At 41.9% G+C, this 17,286-nt stretch overlaps 8 protein-coding genes across 8 annotated transcripts; 2 read left to right on the plus strand and 6 right to left on the minus strand.

The window, feature by feature from the left end:
* Positions 1-46: 46 nt before the first annotated feature.
* Positions 47-1,810, minus strand: FA14DRAFT_169273 (iron permease FTR1). The gene is made up of 4 exons (XM_025500195.1): positions 1,337-1,810; positions 1,005-1,268; positions 239-917; positions 47-214 (listed from the first exon to the last, which is right to left on the minus strand). Exons 1-4 carry the CDS (start codon positions 1,511-1,513, stop codon positions 120-122), a joined length of 1,215 nt encoding a protein of 404 aa, XP_025352101.1. The 5' UTR covers positions 1,514-1,810; the 3' UTR covers positions 47-119.
* A 445-nt stretch (positions 1,811-2,255) lies between these two features.
* On the minus strand, positions 2,256-3,561 carry FA14DRAFT_158615 (uncharacterized protein; the record flags this gene model as incomplete). The annotated part of the gene is made up of 2 exons (XM_025497980.1): positions 2,256-2,786; positions 3,073-3,561. 2 exons carry the CDS (start codon positions 3,559-3,561, stop codon positions 2,256-2,258), a joined length of 1,020 nt encoding a protein of 339 aa, XP_025352102.1.
* Positions 3,562-3,711: 150 nt separating this feature from the next.
* On the minus strand, positions 3,712-6,841 carry FA14DRAFT_93068 (uncharacterized protein). Its single transcript, XM_025503088.1, has one exon. It carries the CDS (start codon positions 6,626-6,628, stop codon positions 3,863-3,865), a length of 2,766 nt encoding a protein of 921 aa, XP_025352103.1. The 5' UTR covers positions 6,629-6,841; the 3' UTR covers positions 3,712-3,862.
* A 2,785-nt stretch (positions 6,842-9,626) lies between these two features.
* FA14DRAFT_111176 (FMN-linked oxidoreductase) lies at positions 9,627-10,724 on the minus strand (the record flags this gene model as incomplete). Its single annotated transcript, XM_025495937.1, has 1 exon — positions 9,627-10,724. A coding segment is annotated over one exon (1,098 nt), but the record flags the coding sequence as incomplete, so codon positions are not given.
* A 783-nt stretch (positions 10,725-11,507) lies between these two features.
* On the plus strand, positions 11,508-12,653 carry FA14DRAFT_182592 (uncharacterized protein; the record flags this gene model as incomplete). The annotated part of the gene is made up of 1 exon (XM_025501224.1): positions 11,508-12,653. The coding sequence occupies one exon, from the start codon at positions 11,508-11,510 to the stop codon at positions 12,651-12,653; it is 1,146 nt and encodes a 381-aa protein (XP_025352105.1).
* A 126-nt stretch (positions 12,654-12,779) lies between these two features.
* FA14DRAFT_182593 (UPF0052-domain-containing protein) lies at positions 12,780-14,515 on the minus strand (the record flags this gene model as incomplete). The annotated part of the gene is made up of 2 exons (XM_025501225.1): positions 12,780-14,272; positions 14,332-14,515. 2 exons carry the CDS (start codon positions 14,513-14,515, stop codon positions 12,780-12,782), a joined length of 1,677 nt encoding a protein of 558 aa, XP_025352106.1.
* Positions 14,516-14,739: 224 nt separating this feature from the next.
* On the plus strand, positions 14,740-15,752 carry FA14DRAFT_162677 (putative uracil phosphoribosyltransferase). The gene is made up of 2 exons (XM_025499720.1): positions 14,740-14,876; positions 14,941-15,752. Exons 1-2 carry the CDS (start codon positions 14,816-14,818, stop codon positions 15,510-15,512), a joined length of 633 nt encoding a protein of 210 aa, XP_025352107.1. The 5' UTR covers positions 14,740-14,815; the 3' UTR covers positions 15,513-15,752.
* On the minus strand, positions 15,541-16,792 carry FA14DRAFT_169278 (uncharacterized protein; the record flags this gene model as incomplete). The annotated part of the gene is made up of 2 exons (XM_025500196.1): positions 16,060-16,792; positions 15,541-16,030 (listed from the first exon to the last, which is right to left on the minus strand). Exons 1-2 carry the CDS (start codon positions 16,782-16,784, stop codon positions 15,541-15,543), a joined length of 1,215 nt encoding a protein of 404 aa, XP_025352108.1. The 5' UTR covers positions 16,785-16,792.
* Between the last annotated feature and the right edge of the window lie 494 nt (positions 16,793-17,286).

A 17,286-nucleotide genomic window follows, 5' to 3' on the forward strand; every position in this document is an offset into this window, starting at 1 on the left:
AGCCCTGGATTTAGTGCATTTCAAGGCACACTAAGGCCCGCATTCTTCCTCCTCCAAGCCGTCCATCACGCTCCTCATCAACATTTTCATCATCGATTACTGAGCGTGGGCCGTTTCGATCAAACAGATTTCTCGCTAACACGTTCTTCGATTTGTGAGCCTTCTGAAGGGGCGGCATTCTTGTTCAATGATTGCTCTTGTCGTTGTTGTTGCTCTTTGACCTTGTTGCTTTGTTCACGAAAGTGAGAATAGACCAAGTAAGAAATGACGGCGAGCCAGTAAAAGATATAACTCAAAATTGAGCCAACTGTTGCGGTATTGTTCCAACCAAACAAGCTATTCAAAATGGCCCATCCACTTCCACCATTTTTCTTATCCTCCGGATTGCAACAGTCTAAATGCCAAACGTAATTATTTGCATTGTAACTGCCGGGTCCTGAACCACTTTCTGCTGCTGCATCACCGACCAATTGAACGTATTGGTAAAATTGCAGGTAATACACAGATCGACTAAACATGCCGGCAGCAATGACCAATAAGAAACATGTGGAAAAGACCAAGAAGAATCGAATCTTGTTGAAACTACCTGCTTTGAAAACGATGAAACCGCACAAAAGACCACAGAATAATCCGAGAATAGCAGGCAGAGGGATTGATGTTGCCGGAAGACCGAGAGACACGCCTCCGATAAACACAACACCTTCCAAACCTTCACGAAGGGTGGTGATCAAAGGAATGACAAAGATGGCAGTTGCGCCACGAGCTTCACCGCTGAATGGACGTTTGATAGCAGACCATAAAGCTTCAACTCTACCTTGAGGGGCCTTTGTGGTTTGAGGTGCATTTGCGGTGCTGTCATTCAAAACGTGCGTAGGTTCTTCGGTGGCAGGGGTGATTACATCATTTGCTTCTTCTCCCTTTTGTGAATCGCTTTGATCGCCTTTTGAATGAACATTTTCGCCTTTTTCGACATTTGCCTCTTCATGGGAAGTGCTGATATGTACCGCATTGGCCAAATCTCTACGTTCTTGTTGATATCCGTCAAATGCTTTCGAGAGTTTTTTGCGCCATTTACGTCTGCTACGATCGGCACGTAAGATGGCCAAGGACATTGGCGTGATCAGGAGGACGGCGATCAAGTTAAAGATGCCTTCCCATAATTCTTCTGATCGGCCATACAAATCAGTCGTTTGGGTATAAAACACTGCCAAAAAAGCAGCACCGATGGCAAATGCTATTAACAGTCCAATGCCTGCTCCCATAAAGATCTGTGGGGTGGTGAAAGGGGATGTTAGCTTCACGAGCGTCTTCTTTTGATTGCTTTGATGATACTCACATATTTGCGTAACTTTTTCACCAATGCACGACCGTTTTGATCGCCATTCTTGACACCAACGACGTTTTCCAACGTTCCCGTCAAGATACCAATGACGAGAGATGCTTCCAATGCTTCACGAAAAGCGATGAAGAAGATAGCAGGTGCGAAAACCTTGTTGCCTGTTGTTGCAGACATGGCGATGAGAATGTAGGTGAAGGTGAGAAAGAGACAGAAATTGAGCAAAAGGGGTTAAAATATGAATTTGAGCGTTTTTTGCGTATTGGTCAATCTGATATCGACAAAGTAGCCAAATTTGCTCAATCTTTTTTTGCGTTATCGTTCCTGCATCAAACTAGGGCTGAAGGTACGGAATCGTAATGCGGGCCGGTAGGAGTTGGAAGGTGTGATGGGTGAAATGAATGACGTGCAGCCCGCTCGAGGAGAAGATCGAAGAAGATAAGATGAATTTTTTTATCACATCCTTTGTCAGATGGCAGAAAACAATAGCAAACAGCATAAATGGAAAACAGACACGCAAATCCAACAACAATCCTGCAGCACTTGACATGTATTCAAATGCAAAAATCATGCATTTCTCTCTTGTCATCTGTCGAATGATCTTCTTCTTTCTGCGGCTCTTACTTGTCAAAAGTTGAACTACCTTTCCCTGCATAATTTCACTTTTTCCGGCGGGTGTGGGTTGTCGTTTTTATTAATCTGATAAAAGAAAGATAGCACAGAAATAAGACGTTTGACTGCTTTAGTGCCCGCACACACACACGCAACACACAATAATCTTTCACAGTGGGCTAGTGCAGGGCCCTCTCTTTTGCATTGCAGCTTTAAGCTATTATAGATTGAGCCACAAAAGCATATTGAGTTACATTATCAGATGGACAGAAAGAAGGAAGGGTGAATGCTATGACACAAACCATCATCATTGCAACGGAGTACGGCGATCATTGGCACAATTGACGATAATGCTATCATTAATGGCTTTACCCTTGATGTCATCATCAGAAGAATGTCGAAGAGGTTGATTAGGAGGATCAGAAGTGAAACCAGCCCAAACATGTTCTTCAGCAGTTGAAAAATCCGGAACTTCATTTGGGTAAAAGCTAATGAAAGCCATATCTTCTTTTAAATTTTGACAAGTCACTTTGAATTCTTGTGATCCTTTTGCCACAGATGTTTGACAAGGACTTTTAAGTACTTTTTTGCCGTGTTTTGATAACGTATAACCACAAGTGATATCCGAATTAGGCGCATCGTATGGATTGTAAAGAGAGATGTTGTACAAACCACGATCCGGTCCAACAAGATAGACGAACCTCGTATCTTTCTGTGGCGGTTGCTCAGGCTTGAAGTCCTTTTCGAGATGCACTTCGGCTACCGTTCTTTGGGTAAAGATTGCCAAACAGATCGACAAGCTGACGATCAGCAAAGTAGGAAGACGGGTCATCAGATGCTAAATAGCGGAATGGTGATCAGCGAGAGAATTGCCGAGATGGAGGGAAGCTCACAAGTGAACATCATTCATCAGGATGAGAAGAAGCATATTGATAATCAACTGATTAATGATACAATATGAAACTATTTCCGTCTACTAATACCCCTCTCAAGGGCTGAAGTTGGGCGTTATGGATGTTAATGACATGCATCCCTTTACACATGCTCCTTTCTCACAAGCTGGCTGCTTACGTCAAGGTCGTGCGTTTATCAGTATAACAATTGACGATAAGACTGTCGTTTACCTGTTTGCCAAACACTTTTTCGCCATTGATTGATTTCCTCAACTTTGCTTTTTTCGAATCAGATGTGAAACCTGCCCAAACGTGTTTTGCATCAGAAGGAATACTGAAAGCTGGCTTTTGTCCTTTTTCGAATTCGATCAACGCATATTCTTCTTTCACCCATTTACTACATCGAACCATAAACTTTTCCTCTCCTGCCTTTTCAAGCTTAACTTGACATGGACTTGTAAAAACTCTTCTTGCGTTATTATTTTTGTAACCACATGTGATTTCGGATTCGTTTTGTTGTGTCGTTTCACCTCCATCCGTATCAGCCAACGTTACATTGTATCGGTCTCGATGTGGGCCTACCAAGTAAATTAGTCGATCATCTCCTTTTGGCGGTTGTTCAGGCTTGAATTCTTCCACAAGATGGACCTGTGCATATGCGAGAGAGCATAGGCATATCAAAAGAATGCAAGAGAAGGGAATAGAGAGGAAGTGTCTCATAGTCTCAAATCGCACGGGATATGATGGTAACCACGACCTACTCAAGAAAGCTTCAATTATTCATTTGCCTGGTGATAGGAGCTGCCACGTAATGATTCTTCCAGATATAGGCATACACCACCTGAAAATAAGGGGCGGCAATCCCACGATGTCTACCTTACATTTGGCCCTCAGGAGGCTTCTTATATCAGTTGTGCAACTCTCACTCTAGTCAAACGTGCGAACAAATGTAATGGGGAAAAACGGTAATTATAACGTGCTATCAAAACTCAAAAACAAAAAAACTATAAAGGGAAAGTGATTAATGCTGCGGTTGCTGTTGATGATGTTGTTGATGTTCAGAATGTTCTTCTACCAATAAACTATTTCTACGACTTTCCATTCCGCTTAAATACGTTCCAGACGTAAAACGAAAAGGATTAAATTTTGCCGTTAATGGGGTTGGTGGGAAACCTGTTGGAGTGGCCATTTGAGATTGTGCACCACTTCCGATCGAAAGACGAGAATGCATTACCGGTAATGCAACATCGAATTGCGATAATCTTGACCTACGCAAAGCAAACGATTGCCAATTGTTTCCTGTCAAACTTGTCCTTCGTAAATCTTCCATTGTTTCATTCGTTGGTGAAATTAACATGGAATCTTCTCCATTTCGTAATGCGTACGATGTATGTGGACGTTCATGTGTGGATTGAAAACCAGTTTGAGCAATAGGTTCTGTATTTGTTTGTCTCGCTAATGCGGATTGAGTTGTATTGGCTGAGAAATCGCTATTATGACGAGGCGTAAGAGCTGGCATTGATGTCAATGTACTTCCTGGCATTGTTCTGGGTGACATGCTTGGCAATGCGTCCAAGTTTGATCTGGCCAATGCAAGACGCTCTGGTCGCTTTTTCGCAACAGTCATTGCCAACGTAGAGCATGCGGATGTCGTATGCGGTCGTGCATGCTCATTGTCATGTGCTTGTTCAAAATGAACATCATCTTCATGTTCTGAACGTGTTTGATGTTGACCGGAAGCATCATATGCGAAATGATGACCCATTGCAGAAGATAAAGCATTATCAGCAGAGAACGAACGTGCTGAAGGCATTCCATTAAATTGTGCATCAAACAATGAAGAATTGGCGTAGATGTTCGTCTCGGCTGCTTGATGAGCTGCTTGTGCAATACGATCTTGCCAGCTTGCAAATAATTCCACACTGGCATCAGAAAGATGGGCATCCGATGTAACAGCAGCAACGGCAGCAGCAGCAATAGGATCTTCTTCAACGTGTGGAAGGAATGTCGGATAAGCGGAAGCAGGCAAAGAACGCTGAACGTCATGTGAAGTAGCACCCAAAGAACTAGCCGGGAAGAATGGCTTGAGGTGGTTGGATTGCATACCCGTTGGCATCGAAGACGATCGACGTCTAGTTGTCAAGTCGAGATTTGGAGGATGATAATCCTGCTCTTTGTCCTGGCCTTGATGATAAAGATCATCATTAGGCGCATTGAAGATTGGCATCAGAGTTGGTGCACCTTCTTCAGATTCATCTGAATCACTTTCTTTCTCCTTGCCTTTGCCACCTCTTCTTGTACGACTGTTTGTCTTTGCCGACTTCTCTCCCGTAACAGCCTTGTCAGAACTATCAGATTTGCGACCTGAACGAACAGACGAACGTAACTTCTTTGTTGCTTTCGGGATTGCTCTTCGTGATGAGGATGCACTTGGACCAGCAAGCTTTTCCTTTTCCATATCAGCCTTGGACTTCTTCTTTGCCTTCCTTCTGCTTGATTTAGCGTTTGCAGGAGCATGACGTCCTTGACTTTTGAGAATCGAATTGGCAATCGCCTCGCATGTTTTCTCGATATCATCTGGCGTATTCAAATTCCTCTTTGATTTATCCTTCTTGTTCGATTCGGGTTTGTAACGATAAGAAGGAAACATTTTCAAATGTTCTTCATGCGTTTCCCTGCTCAAATCTTCCCATGGCTTACGCTCTTCAGGTGTAAGACTTTTCCACATCATACCAATAATTCTTGATTTATCTTGACTTCGATTGATTTGATATTGTTCTGGAATCAAGTTATTCTTTGTAACGTGTGTACGATAAAGAATGAAAGAGTTCTGTGGCCTTTTAACATATCCGTCTGGACGTTTACGTGCATGAGACTTTTCTTGGATTGTTCTGGTCTTCTTTGCTGGTGTTGAAGGCGGTAAGACTGGCACTTGGATTTGATTTGGGAAGGGAACATTCATCGATGATGAATACAATTGAGTGTCTGGCATAGGCATTTGCATTGGCATGCCACTGGTATAATGATTCTCTTGTGCCATATGCCAATCTTGATTGGGATCACGCAAAACTGGTTGTGATGCATGTCTGATCATCATATTTGAACCGATATTGTCTGCTGATTGTGGAATTGCGGCAGATGTAAGAGCGAAGTTTGGAATAGGATAAGCGTGGGCCAAATTAGCAGTTGAACCCAAATGACTGTTAAGCGTTTGAAATTGTACAGGAGAAGATGGCAAATGAGAACTGAAGGATGCCGGAGAAGTTGTTGTGGGAGAAGTGCCAAAACCAACGTAAGGACTTGTTGCAGGTGAAGTGATTCCTTGAGATATTTCTGAAGGTGGAGCGATAAATGCTGATGATTGATCAGCATATCCTCCTTGACGTGCAACTTGACCATCAGCTTCTAATCGTAAAGCAGCAAAAGAATAAAGTTGCTGTGGAAAACCTGAAGGATCATTTGTTGTATAATGAGATATCCTTTGACGATCATCTGCCATTTCATCAAATCGATCAAATGGATCGTAAGAGTATTCCTCTTGATCTTTTCCCGCTAAACGATCTCTTTCCCTTTGTTCGAAATGACGTTTGATTTCAGCTTGATCTTCTTCCCACGTTCGAATTTGTTCTTGTTCGTTGAGATGATGGTGAGAAGAAGTGAATTCGATCGGAGATGAAGTGAAAACTTCTTTGTCCCTTTGATCTTGATCCCTTTGTATATTACTTTGTTCAAAAGAAGGTGGTGAAGAAGGTGGATGGTTGTATGAAAGATAAGATGATAAAGTCATTTTGAGTGAATCTTTTTAGAGAAAGAAAAATAAACAAAGAATGTCGTTGTGGAGAGAAGAAAGGGAAGATGGATGTATTGAAAGATGGCTTTGATTAAATTTTTCGTTCAGATTTGAGGAAATGCCTGCCTGTGCTTTGTGGATGAATCTGAACCCCTTTGTTGTGGTCAAGAAGATAAAAATGGAAATCTTACGATCGACTCAACTGTTTTTTAGTTCTCCGTTTGAATGAATCCAAAGCCGCGCACAAAAAAAGGGTAGAGAATGAAAGAGTGTAGATCCACTGTCAAACCAAGAAAAGGCGCAATAAACATTTATCTTGAGCGCCACTCTTGTCCGATATCGGCAAGTATTGCTTGTATTTGTGGCTTTAATTGAAAACGATAATCCTTACAATCCTCCTTTGACTTGCTGTTTAAATTGTCAATGTATTTTTTGCGGTTAAAGTCAAAAGAGAAAAGGTCGAGCTTCACAGGTCAGGATGATCAGAAAGAAGAACAAAGGGAAGTTTTCGTAATGAATATTGTCCGTGCCTTACTTTCCTTGTGTAGGAACGTATTCAACCTGCATAAAACAAGTCACCGCAACTTAATTCAGACACAAGTCGCATGATGTGCCTATATTGAAAGTGGCATTCATTCTTCTATAGGACGTGCACTTGAGCCTTAACGTTGTAAATCATCCTTTGTTCTCCTCATTGACATTTAGCCAGAGAAAGTGAACAAAGGGCATTTCATCACCTTTGACCTCCGCTGCCGAAAGAAAAAGAACAAAGGGGGCTAATGCCACCTACACACAAACAAGGGTAATTTGATGGCCACCTTTCATTTCGCCATTTTTTAAACTCCGCGCGGCACGGACGCCGTCAAATAAGGAATATTATAAGCAATTGCCCTTTTACTCTCTTTTCTCGGGTCATAGACAACATTCTCCGCATCGCATCATGTCCGAAAAAGTCCTATGCTCCCTTCCTATCACAAGACGGAAGATCTTCTTGGCTACGTATGCATGCGAAATACAATTGTTGTGCATCCTATCTCGTCAAGATCTGTGAATGTAGTTAAACTTGCATGAAACCTAACAAAAAAGTTTTCAAAATGCCGTAACGATACCTTTGGTTTTCTTTTCTTTGCCTGCGGATAATTTAATTAAAGCCACTTTCTTCATTGTTTAACGTGCATAAGTTTTATTTTAAGAATGATTCGATTTTATTTGGTACATTTTTAACAATAAAGTGAAAGAGTGCCGGTTTCCCACAAATTCAAGATGACTGGAACATGCAGAAACAAAAATACTTCTGTCACAACTTTCAATCTGGATGCGTGGGATCAGTTGTAGATGAGTATGCACTAATGCATGTATAATAAGACTAGACTTATTCCTGGTCCTAACGATCTTTGAGTTGGGTACGCTAAATAGATGGGAACGCATTAGATGCAATGCACTTAACGCTTATTTGTTCTATCAAGCATGAATACAGGTTCCCAAGCAATGCAGATCTTGCATGCGATCGAAATGGAATAGAAAGGATTGCTATATGATTAGAGGGTCATGATCATTCGTTTTTTGCTATTTTAAAACGCTCTTCTTTCCGTGGAACAAGTCAATTCAACCCACGGAAAGGTGAAAAAAGACATTTGTTTCGGACTGAAACCCGTTGCAAGAGCTCTTTTTTCGAATCGCTTGTCGATTTTCACGGTCATTTCACAGGTAAAGCGGGTATACCCGTTTGCATTAGCGTCATCCACGGCAATCTTGCATGTTAAGAATAGAATGCAATATTGACGTACAAGGAACCAATGTGAAAAGATGAGCTTATTTCTTGCTTCATTCGGCGTCTTGCATGCATTTCGCTCCACATGGTGATCTAAAATTGGTTTTCTTTCACTTTTGATGCATAACGGGAAGCCATATGCATCTTTTTTCTATTCGATTGCGAACGTGTGTTTTAAAATCACAAGCCACAAAAGATGTTTAGCGGTGTTTTTGATTTTTAATAAACAACGGAATTGGTTATTGTACATACATATTAGTGTAACCCTTTGACACTATCATTGTAAACTCTTTGTCCCTTGTTTTTTGGGTAAAAGAAATAAGCGCTAAATCTCGATTTAGGTCCATAAGCGAGAAAAGATAGGCAGTGATCGGGCTAGCTTCCCCCGCCGGCCCCGCTTTCATTAAAGATCTTGATGAATAATATGAGTCTTTTAGTACTTTGAATAATATCGAATTTCTATTTCTATTTCGAATGTGTTGTAAGACAATGAATCGAGTAGGGTTACAGCTTTTCTGCCTTGAGAAAAAAAGCCAGCAAAAAGATAGGCTTTAAAATCTCACTGATAAGGTGCAAACGGCGTCATGTCATTGTTTTAGTGTTTGAATATTTTAGTGAAGTGAGTCTTAATTTATGCTCAATTTAACGCTAAAAAATCAATTTAAACTCCTTTTGCCATTTCAACGCTTAAATAGGATCTTTACGGAAACAAATAGGAATCGCATATAGGCCAAGTGCAACCAACGGTTTTGAATGCATGTACATTACAACGGCCAATCTTGGCAAACCGGCATCTCTTAACCACTTCAACGGCCTAAAACGAAGCCGGTAACTGACAGGGTTCCTTGCCACCGCGGATCGAACGGCGGTTTTGATCGAATCTACTGTATACACATATGTTTAGCTCTGTCTCACCTGTCTTGATTTTATTGTGGGAACAAATCTAAGTCCATGACATACAAGCGCGCGCATCGGGAGGATAGATCGGTGGTCAGTTTACCGAAAATCTATGATAGGATAGCAAACTCGGAATACTCTCGTAAGAGTGGGGTACACTTCTTATCAAATGCACATGCAACAAACGGTTCCTTGCTTATGAGATTAAATCAATGTATAGAAGCGGGGGTAAATCACAAGAAGCCATATACGGCAATTTGAATAAGATTGATGCAATACTATATTTAGTTACACAGTAGATTTCTAATCACGTTTAGAACGATATACTTCTTTGACCGGTAAAGCTCTATGATATTGTGGGTTAGTTGCCGTCACTTCTCCAACAAGCTTCTCAGCTGATTCTTCAACCCAATTTGGCTTTGTTAAGAATCCACGTGCAATCAAAACCAAACTTGCATCAGATTCGTGCAAAGCTTGTTCGGCCAAATAACCGGCATGTTCACCGGATTCCATTCTTCCAACAGTACCAACCAAAGGATGACTTAATTTAAGTTGAGAAACTGCTTTTGCAAATGGTAATTGATAGCCAGGTGCTGCTTTAACTTGTTGTGCGCCTACCAAACCACCACCACTGATATCCAAAACGTCAACATTGAGTTTAGAGAGCAATTTTGCGAATTCCTTCGTTCCTTCAATCGTCCATGGATCTTCACCTTTTTCCTTTAAATGATCAGCGAAATCAGATCCGGAAACACGAACCCAAACGCTCAAATCGGGATGTTGTTTGTTGATCTTTTCGACGATATTGGTGATCAATCTTGCACGGTTTTCAACTGAGCCACCGTATTGATCTTTTCTCTTGTTCGAAAGTGGGGATAAGAAGGAGTGCAACAAGTATCCATGAGCACCATGAAGTTCGACAAAGTCATAACCAGCTTTGTATGCACGATCTGCTGCCTCAACGAATTTTGTTTCGATCTCTTGTACTTCTTCCGTTGTCAATTCTTTGGCGACAATATGGCCTTCATCATAAGCCAATGCTGAAGGACCGACAACTTCTTCAGGCCATCCACCTTCTTCGGCAGTTACGTAATTTGGGTTCTTCTTTGGTCCTTCATAGAAAGGTGACCAAGTACTTGCTTTTCTACCTGCATGAGCAATTTGAACACCCACTGTCAAATCTTTGGTGAATGATCTCAATGCAGAAACCAAAGAAGCATGAGCAGGGATATGTTCATCCTTATAGATACCCAAATCTTCCGGTGTGATTCTGCCTTGAGGCGTAACGCCAGAAGCTTCCATCATAATCGTTCCTGCTCCGTGTATAGCAAATGAACCCAAATGAGCCAAATGATAAGGTGTGGGAAAACCATCAACGGCTGAATATTGACACATTGGACTGACAACGATTGCATTTTTAAGTGTTAAACTCTTTTGAACGGGCAATTTGACGGGAGAGAATAATTTTGGTAATTTTTCATTGTTTACTTTTGAAGGGTCAAAAGTACCTTGAGCATAATGTTCTTTTGACTTTGGTCCGAAATGATTGAATGTCAAAGCCAATGGCTTATCCATCGGCCAAACGGGTTGTCTTTGACCTGTCATTGTACGAGAGGTGTTTAGATTTGTGGAAGAAGATGTAATATGTCTTTCTAGCCTGCTTACTCGTTGAGCGGCTACTTTTGCTTGTTTAAGTGAAGAAGTGATCTTGACTGGATGACAGCTGATGATGTTGTGGAAAGGATTAAAGTAGTGAATGCTATGTTCGAATTGGGTTTATATATGTTTTCGGATCAAAGTTACCCTTCGGAAGAAGCGAAGATTTGATTTAGAAGAAGGAAGAGTGTAAGAAATTAAAGCACGTCAGCCCTTCATTTTAGGGACGTGCCACTGTGCTTGAAAGGGTTACGGCCGTAGAAGAGAGAGTGTGTGTGTGCAGTGCATCATTTGTGGAGTAAGATGATCGGTTTAAATACTCAAATCCGAAGGCACTTGGCTTGTCAAATTCAAACGCCCCTTCTTTTCCGTCCTCGCATTCTCCCGCGCCTTCATCCCGAGAAGTTATTCTGGCTAGCACGCCACACCACGCTATGCCATGCCATGCACGTCAACAAAATTTCATTCAATTCTTTTAGCGCCCGCTTTATCCTTTTAACCTCATGTTCGGAAATAGTATTATCTTCTTTTGGTCACTGCTTTGTAGTGATAATGTCTCGCTCTTTACAAAGTCTATCTAGACCTGTATTGAGACAAAATACAGTGCTCACACAAAAATGTCATCCGGTCACAAGACACTTTCAAACGACAAGCATCACCACAATCACACAACAAAGTCATCACTCGACCCAACCACATCCGCCACCTCCGTACGCTCTAGCATGGCAAGTACCGTCAAATGAAGGTAAAGGATCAAATGCCGGCTTCTTTACACCTTCTCCAGCACCACAAAGATCCAATTCATCTTCACCCCGGAACAATGGCGAAAAGGATCGAGAAGTGAGCGAACATGAATTTCAACTTAGGGTAGGAAGAGCGTATGATCTTTTACGTGCAACTATTCCGGATTTCATGAGGATAGGGTTGGTGGATTATGATCAATATTCGTCGCACGACAAACAATCTTCCTCAAAGATGTCTTTGTTGGATGCTTTGATGTTTAGAAGTTTACGTGAAAGAGCGGCAGAAGATGGTTTATTAGGAGGACTAACAGGTGTAACATCCGGTGGAGACAAAAATTCACTCTCGGGCGATCTGGCCGCTTCAGGAGATCAACAGGTGTATCACTCCAATATACACTTTCGATTTTGTCCTGTTGGTTCAAGTGCGGATGCCAATTTGACAGACGAAGAAGCTGCTTCTCTTTCATTCACAGGAAGAAGTTTGTATTTCGCAAGTGCACAGGTTTTACGTCATACGCTCAACGTCTTATTCACAAACACACAAGTTTCAATCGAAAGTATTCGTCGTGAGAAGAAAGGAGCAAATTCACGTAAAGAACAACAAAGTGCTTCAGAAGGTCTATCAAGCAACCTTTCACGAGAAGAAACGATCTACTTGCGTGTTCAGTTCCTTGGTCATTTACGGGTAACAGGAGCAGAACATAGATATACGCTCATCTTTCGATATGAATTTGATCCGAAAACCGGTAGAATTTTGAATCATACTGTCGAACGAATCGAACCTGCAATAGGAAGAAAACTTTGGTTTGGCCTTGCTTCTGTTTGGCAAAGGATAACGGGTACACAACAACAACAACATCATCCTGTTCCGACTGCTATTCATGCTCATTGTTCATCACACGATGGCATGACGAGAAGCCGAATTGATCGTATTCGCAACGGCAAGACTGCTTGAATGGAAGAAGATGCTTACCATTTGTATAATTAATGCTCTGCCTCTCTGTATTATAATTGTGTATGTATAATAATGGTCACACAAATCCATCACCATTCCTCAAACTTTCCCTATTTTACAAAAGTACTATACATCGCCTGCAATCTTTTGCAGAGCAGCTTTTACACTTTCCTCTTCAAATCGTAATTGAGCGGATGGCAAATCAACAGGAACGCATTGAATGCCTTCTCTCTGCATTTGCTCAACGTTGATCGGAATACGACCTTGTGGGCTATAAATTATATGTGTAACCACTTTTGAGACCGGTAAAGAATCCAATTGATCACAATGTCGCATAGATTCCGTCAAAACTTTTACGAAATCCATTGCTTCTAACCCAGATGTTTCTCGATCATGTGTTGTGTTTAGCAGCAAGATTTTGTATTGCAAATTAACGGATGTGGAGATGGCAGTTGCTACACCTCTTAATGCAATACACGGAACGATACTTGTCCATAAACTTCCACATGAATACAATACCGTTTGACATTGGTTCAGCCTGGTCAAATACTCGGGATTTGGCGCTGGATCAACTTCATTTCCGTATGCATTCACATAGAACAATCGTGAGATTTTTGACGGCAGCTTATCCGAAGGTGCATGTTCGGAACCTGTATTGTTGGTTGACGTGGAATGCTCCATCTTTGAGAATACGATATTGTTGACCCGCTTTTGCCGTTTGGGTATAGGCTCTTGCAGGCTTGTCGATGTGAGCGAGCCTCTTCCACCAGTATTCCCGTCACTGTTCTCATCGTCTTCATCTTCTCCATCCACGTCACTCTCACTGCCGGGATCGAGACCGTCTCCTACATTGCCTACCGTAAGGCGCGAAGAAGAACTTGCGGCCGTTGAAAAAGGGTCAAATATCTGCGAAGATGGGGTATGCGTTCCAGAAAGATATGCTTTCCGCCTACTCAATCGTTGGTGTTCATCGGCATTCTTTGCTTCCCGTTTAGCAGGATGAGAGATTTCGCATTGACCGACAATCACTTGTCCATCCTGCAACACTGCAGCAATCGTGGCTGTATGATTGGTATTGATGACCGGTAAAACCTTTCCGCCAGAAAGCGGAATCAAAGCTGTTGCACTGAACAAAAAGATGGCACTTTGAATTGAACGAAAGAATTTCTGTGCGGCAGCAAGGAAAAAGTTTCCAATAGAAGCACCTCTAAAGGAAAAGTTTCTATGTACCCTTCGCAGGATTTCCGATTCGAAATACACCAGAAAACCACGTATGCATTCTTTCCGCTCGGATTCTATTCCTCGCCATAGCTTATGACGACCTTCTAGTATATCCATCCATTCTTGTTTGATATCACGAGATTTTCCCGTAACTGGTAATCTGTACGATAACAGCGCATGTAAAGCATCGTTCGAAGCAGGTGGCTTTTCGCCGTGGTAGCTTGAGGAAGTTGGAATCAGACGAACGAGCCTGGATCGTAAATCTCCAATGGAAGGACCACCTAAAACACGTATGATCTCAGAAGATGAGCCGCCATCATCACTGATTGGCATCACAAATGTTGCACCGGGAGTTGCACCGACAAGCTCATTATATCCGCTTCCTCCCGAAATGACCACTGGGAGTAGAGCTCGTGTCAGCAAAAGTGTAAATGTAGACTCGAACAAATATACTCACAGACATCTCCCAATCCTTTCTGTCTGACAGGTTTGCCATTAGCTTCTAGATGCAGCGGTACCACATATTCGGTTTGTATGCTTGGAATATCGAGTGGACCTATAGCCGGCGAAGACATGCGCTCATCCAACAAGCTTTCACTTGTGATCGTTCTTGATGGTTTCAGTCGTTTTGAAGCAGACATCGTTGTGCTAGAGGGATATGGTCATGTGGAAAGAATGACTCCATGTCATGTCACAATAGCAATCATCTTACACTCCGCTTTTATGAAAAGTCCAACACTTTCCCCCCCGCGTTCATTATCTCTTTAAGACGCGTAAGATGCGTGCATGCACACGCTCTGTTGCTTTTTGGCTTCTTCGGCGGTCCGGGCGAGTATGCGATTAATGATGCAGCTTATCTCTTGGTCGTGCATACACTTTGCAATCATTGGCAATCATTCAGCATTTACATCTTTCTCGATCATCACTTCCATTCAGTCAAAATGTCGATCAACATAGTATCACATCCGCTACTTAAGCATCATTTGGCCAATTTGAGATTAGGTGAGAAATAGTCGTCTGTAACATTTGATTACTCAAACTAACCCTTGTTTCTCCCTCTGTTCAGCCTCGACATCTCCAAAGGAGTTTCGACAGCTAATCTCGACGATCTCCTCAATCGTAGCAATCGAAGCAACAAAGCAGCTAGACTCTACGCATGTTCAAGGACAAGGGCCATTATCACAATTCCAAGGAGAAGAGATCAAAGAGAGGATCGGATTGGTACCGATCTTACGTGCAGGGTTAGGAATGGTAGATGCCACATTAGCATTGATGCCTGAATCAACGACAGTATTGCATATCGGACTCTTTCGTGAAAAGGTTTCATTACAACCGGTGGAATACTACAGTAAGCTGCCTTCTGATCCAACAGTCGATAGAGTCTTCATCTTGGATCCACTCGTTGCTACAGGTGGAACGGCAATCACATGCGTCAATATGATCAAAGAATGGGGCATTCCAATACAAAAGATCACGCTATTATCCGTTCTGGGATCTGAATCTGGTTTGCAAGCTATCGCAAAAGCATGGCCAGAATTGGATATTTGGGTAGGACAAGTGGATCCTGTTTTGAACGAGAAAGGATATGTATTACCAGGTCTTGGAGATACAGGCGATCGTTTATTTAACACTGTATGATGACGATGAAATGGCGATAATATACAGATCAAAGTATCAATGTGTGCACCACTCCAATCTTTTCAATTCTCTTTCGTTCCTTTTTCTCTTTCCTTGCGGCTGTCTTTTTCTTCCTCTTTCGTTCTTTGACTCTCTTTTGATTTTTAGCTCTAAGTGCTTCTCGACCTAAAACACTATCCCTCTCTCCAAATACCACCCTTTCAAGCAGTTGTCCCATCTTTCTTCTAGCCATATCTCGATTTTGTTCCCTGCTTCGCGTATCTTGACATTTCACAATCGTTTCGGTTGGAACATGTTTCAATCGTACGCAAGTGCTCAGCTTGTTGATCGCTTGACCTCCCGGTCCTGAACCACGAATGAAAGATTCTTCTAGATGTGAATCGTCTAGAATGAGTGGCTCTCTTTTGTTTGATCGATCGTTTCGTACATATTTGCCTTTTGTGAACCATTCTGGCAGCTGAGGCGGCATTCTGAAAGACAGAATGAGCAGATCAGCTTGAGCTGTACTATATGCTTTGCTATGACAACACTTCACACTCACACTCACATGCCATTCTCTTCGGCCCATAAACGTAATTGATACGGCCCTGCTTTCTCTCCTTCTCCTTCGTCGTTCAATTCCCATATCCGTCTATCCAAAGCTTCATCAGCTTCTTCTTCTTGCATTTCTTCAATCCGATGCATATCCCAATAAGAAATCTCTTTTACATTTGTTGTCGTTCTTGCGATCAAGATTGGAAATGTTGGTTCATAAGTGAATTGCGCCAGATCGTTTGGAAAGATGTCTGGATGACTTTTGTGAGCGTGAGAAGGTGAAATTGGTGGATTGAGCAAAGCCAGAGCGGAAAGCGGATGCGAAGAAACGTATTGTTCGGCCACCAAGGTTGAAAGTCCATAGCTGACCAACATTGGTGGAAAAGGACCTGATCCTCGTGAAATTATTCGCATCTGTTGTGATAATTCGGATTCTAATCCGGTCAATATTTCTGAACTTTCTTGCACTTTGCTATCTTCTTTTACGACCGGATCCAAATCTATACAGCTAACATTCCATCCTTGCTTTGTGAAATGGTTTATGAATGCTTTGAATGTCGTTTTACCTTCTTGTCCACTTTCCCATTTTGGTACCGAAAGTAGAACGAGTGGAGTTGGTACTTCTCTGGTAGCGCTGGGAGAAGAAGAATATTGAGTGACAGTGGATATGTACCTTTTGAGGGAGGGAAGTAAAGGCGATCTTTGTGATATTGATCGACAAGATCGTATCAACATCATCTTTTGTTTGTGGACATTAAAAGGAAGAAGGCTAGCGAGAGAAATATGATCGGAAATAACACCAGTCTAAAACAATACGCGTTTACGTAATCAATCAGTAAGTCCTCATGTTGTGAGTTCTTGATGACTAGGAAAAGATGCAGCATATTCATATGATATATTATATTAATCAAACCGCAATCATTGAACTACTGTGAAAATGGTCAAAACGATTCTCCAACAGCATCGATGAAAAGTTTACGTCAGCGGGCGGTCTGTGTAAAGTACCCATCAGATGAGTACCTTTTCAGTTACTGACTGTGATAGTACTCTTGTGTCTGTGGCTGTTCTCTTTATCAAGTGGTAAGCGTGAAATTAGTGCTGTAGAACGAATGGGTCATCGAACAACTCATCTGACTGCAAGGGTTATTTTTGATAAGGATAAATTGTGCAATCTGTTGTATACTTGGATAAATTGGAGGCGGAGAATACAATTTCAAAGTGAAACCATCTTCCTCTTTCT

Source organism: Meira miltonrushii, assembly GCF_003144205.1.
Source record: "Meira miltonrushii strain MCA 3882 unplaced genomic scaffold FA14scaffold_6, whole genome shotgun sequence".
Lineage (NCBI taxonomy): Eukaryota > Fungi > Basidiomycota > Exobasidiomycetes > Exobasidiales > Brachybasidiaceae > Meira > Meira miltonrushii.

Excerpts from the sequence above, each read along its gene's own strand:
- FA14DRAFT_169273 (XM_025500195.1), bottom strand. The coding sequence starts at position 1,513 with ATGTCTGCAACAACAGGCAACAAGGTTTTCGCACCTGCTATCTTCTTC. Across the intron at positions 1,269-1,336 it reads TGAAAAAGTTACGCAAATAT|ATCTTTATGGGAGCAGGCAT; the intron begins GTGAGTATCATC and ends ACCACCCCACAG. Across the intron at positions 215-238 it reads CTTGGTCTATTCTCACTTTC|AGCAACAACAACGACAAGAG; the intron begins GTGAACAAAGCA and ends ACAAGGTCAAAG.
- FA14DRAFT_93068 (XM_025503088.1), bottom strand. The coding sequence starts at position 6,628 with ATGACTTTATCATCTTATCTTTCATACAACCATCCACCTTCTTCACCA.
- FA14DRAFT_162677 (XM_025499720.1), top strand. The coding sequence starts at position 14,816 with ATGTCGATCAACATAGTATCACATCCGCTACTTAAGCATCATTTGGCC. Across the intron at positions 14,877-14,940 it reads TTTGGCCAATTTGAGATTAG|CCTCGACATCTCCAAAGGAG; the intron begins GTGAGAAATAGT and ends CCCTCTGTTCAG.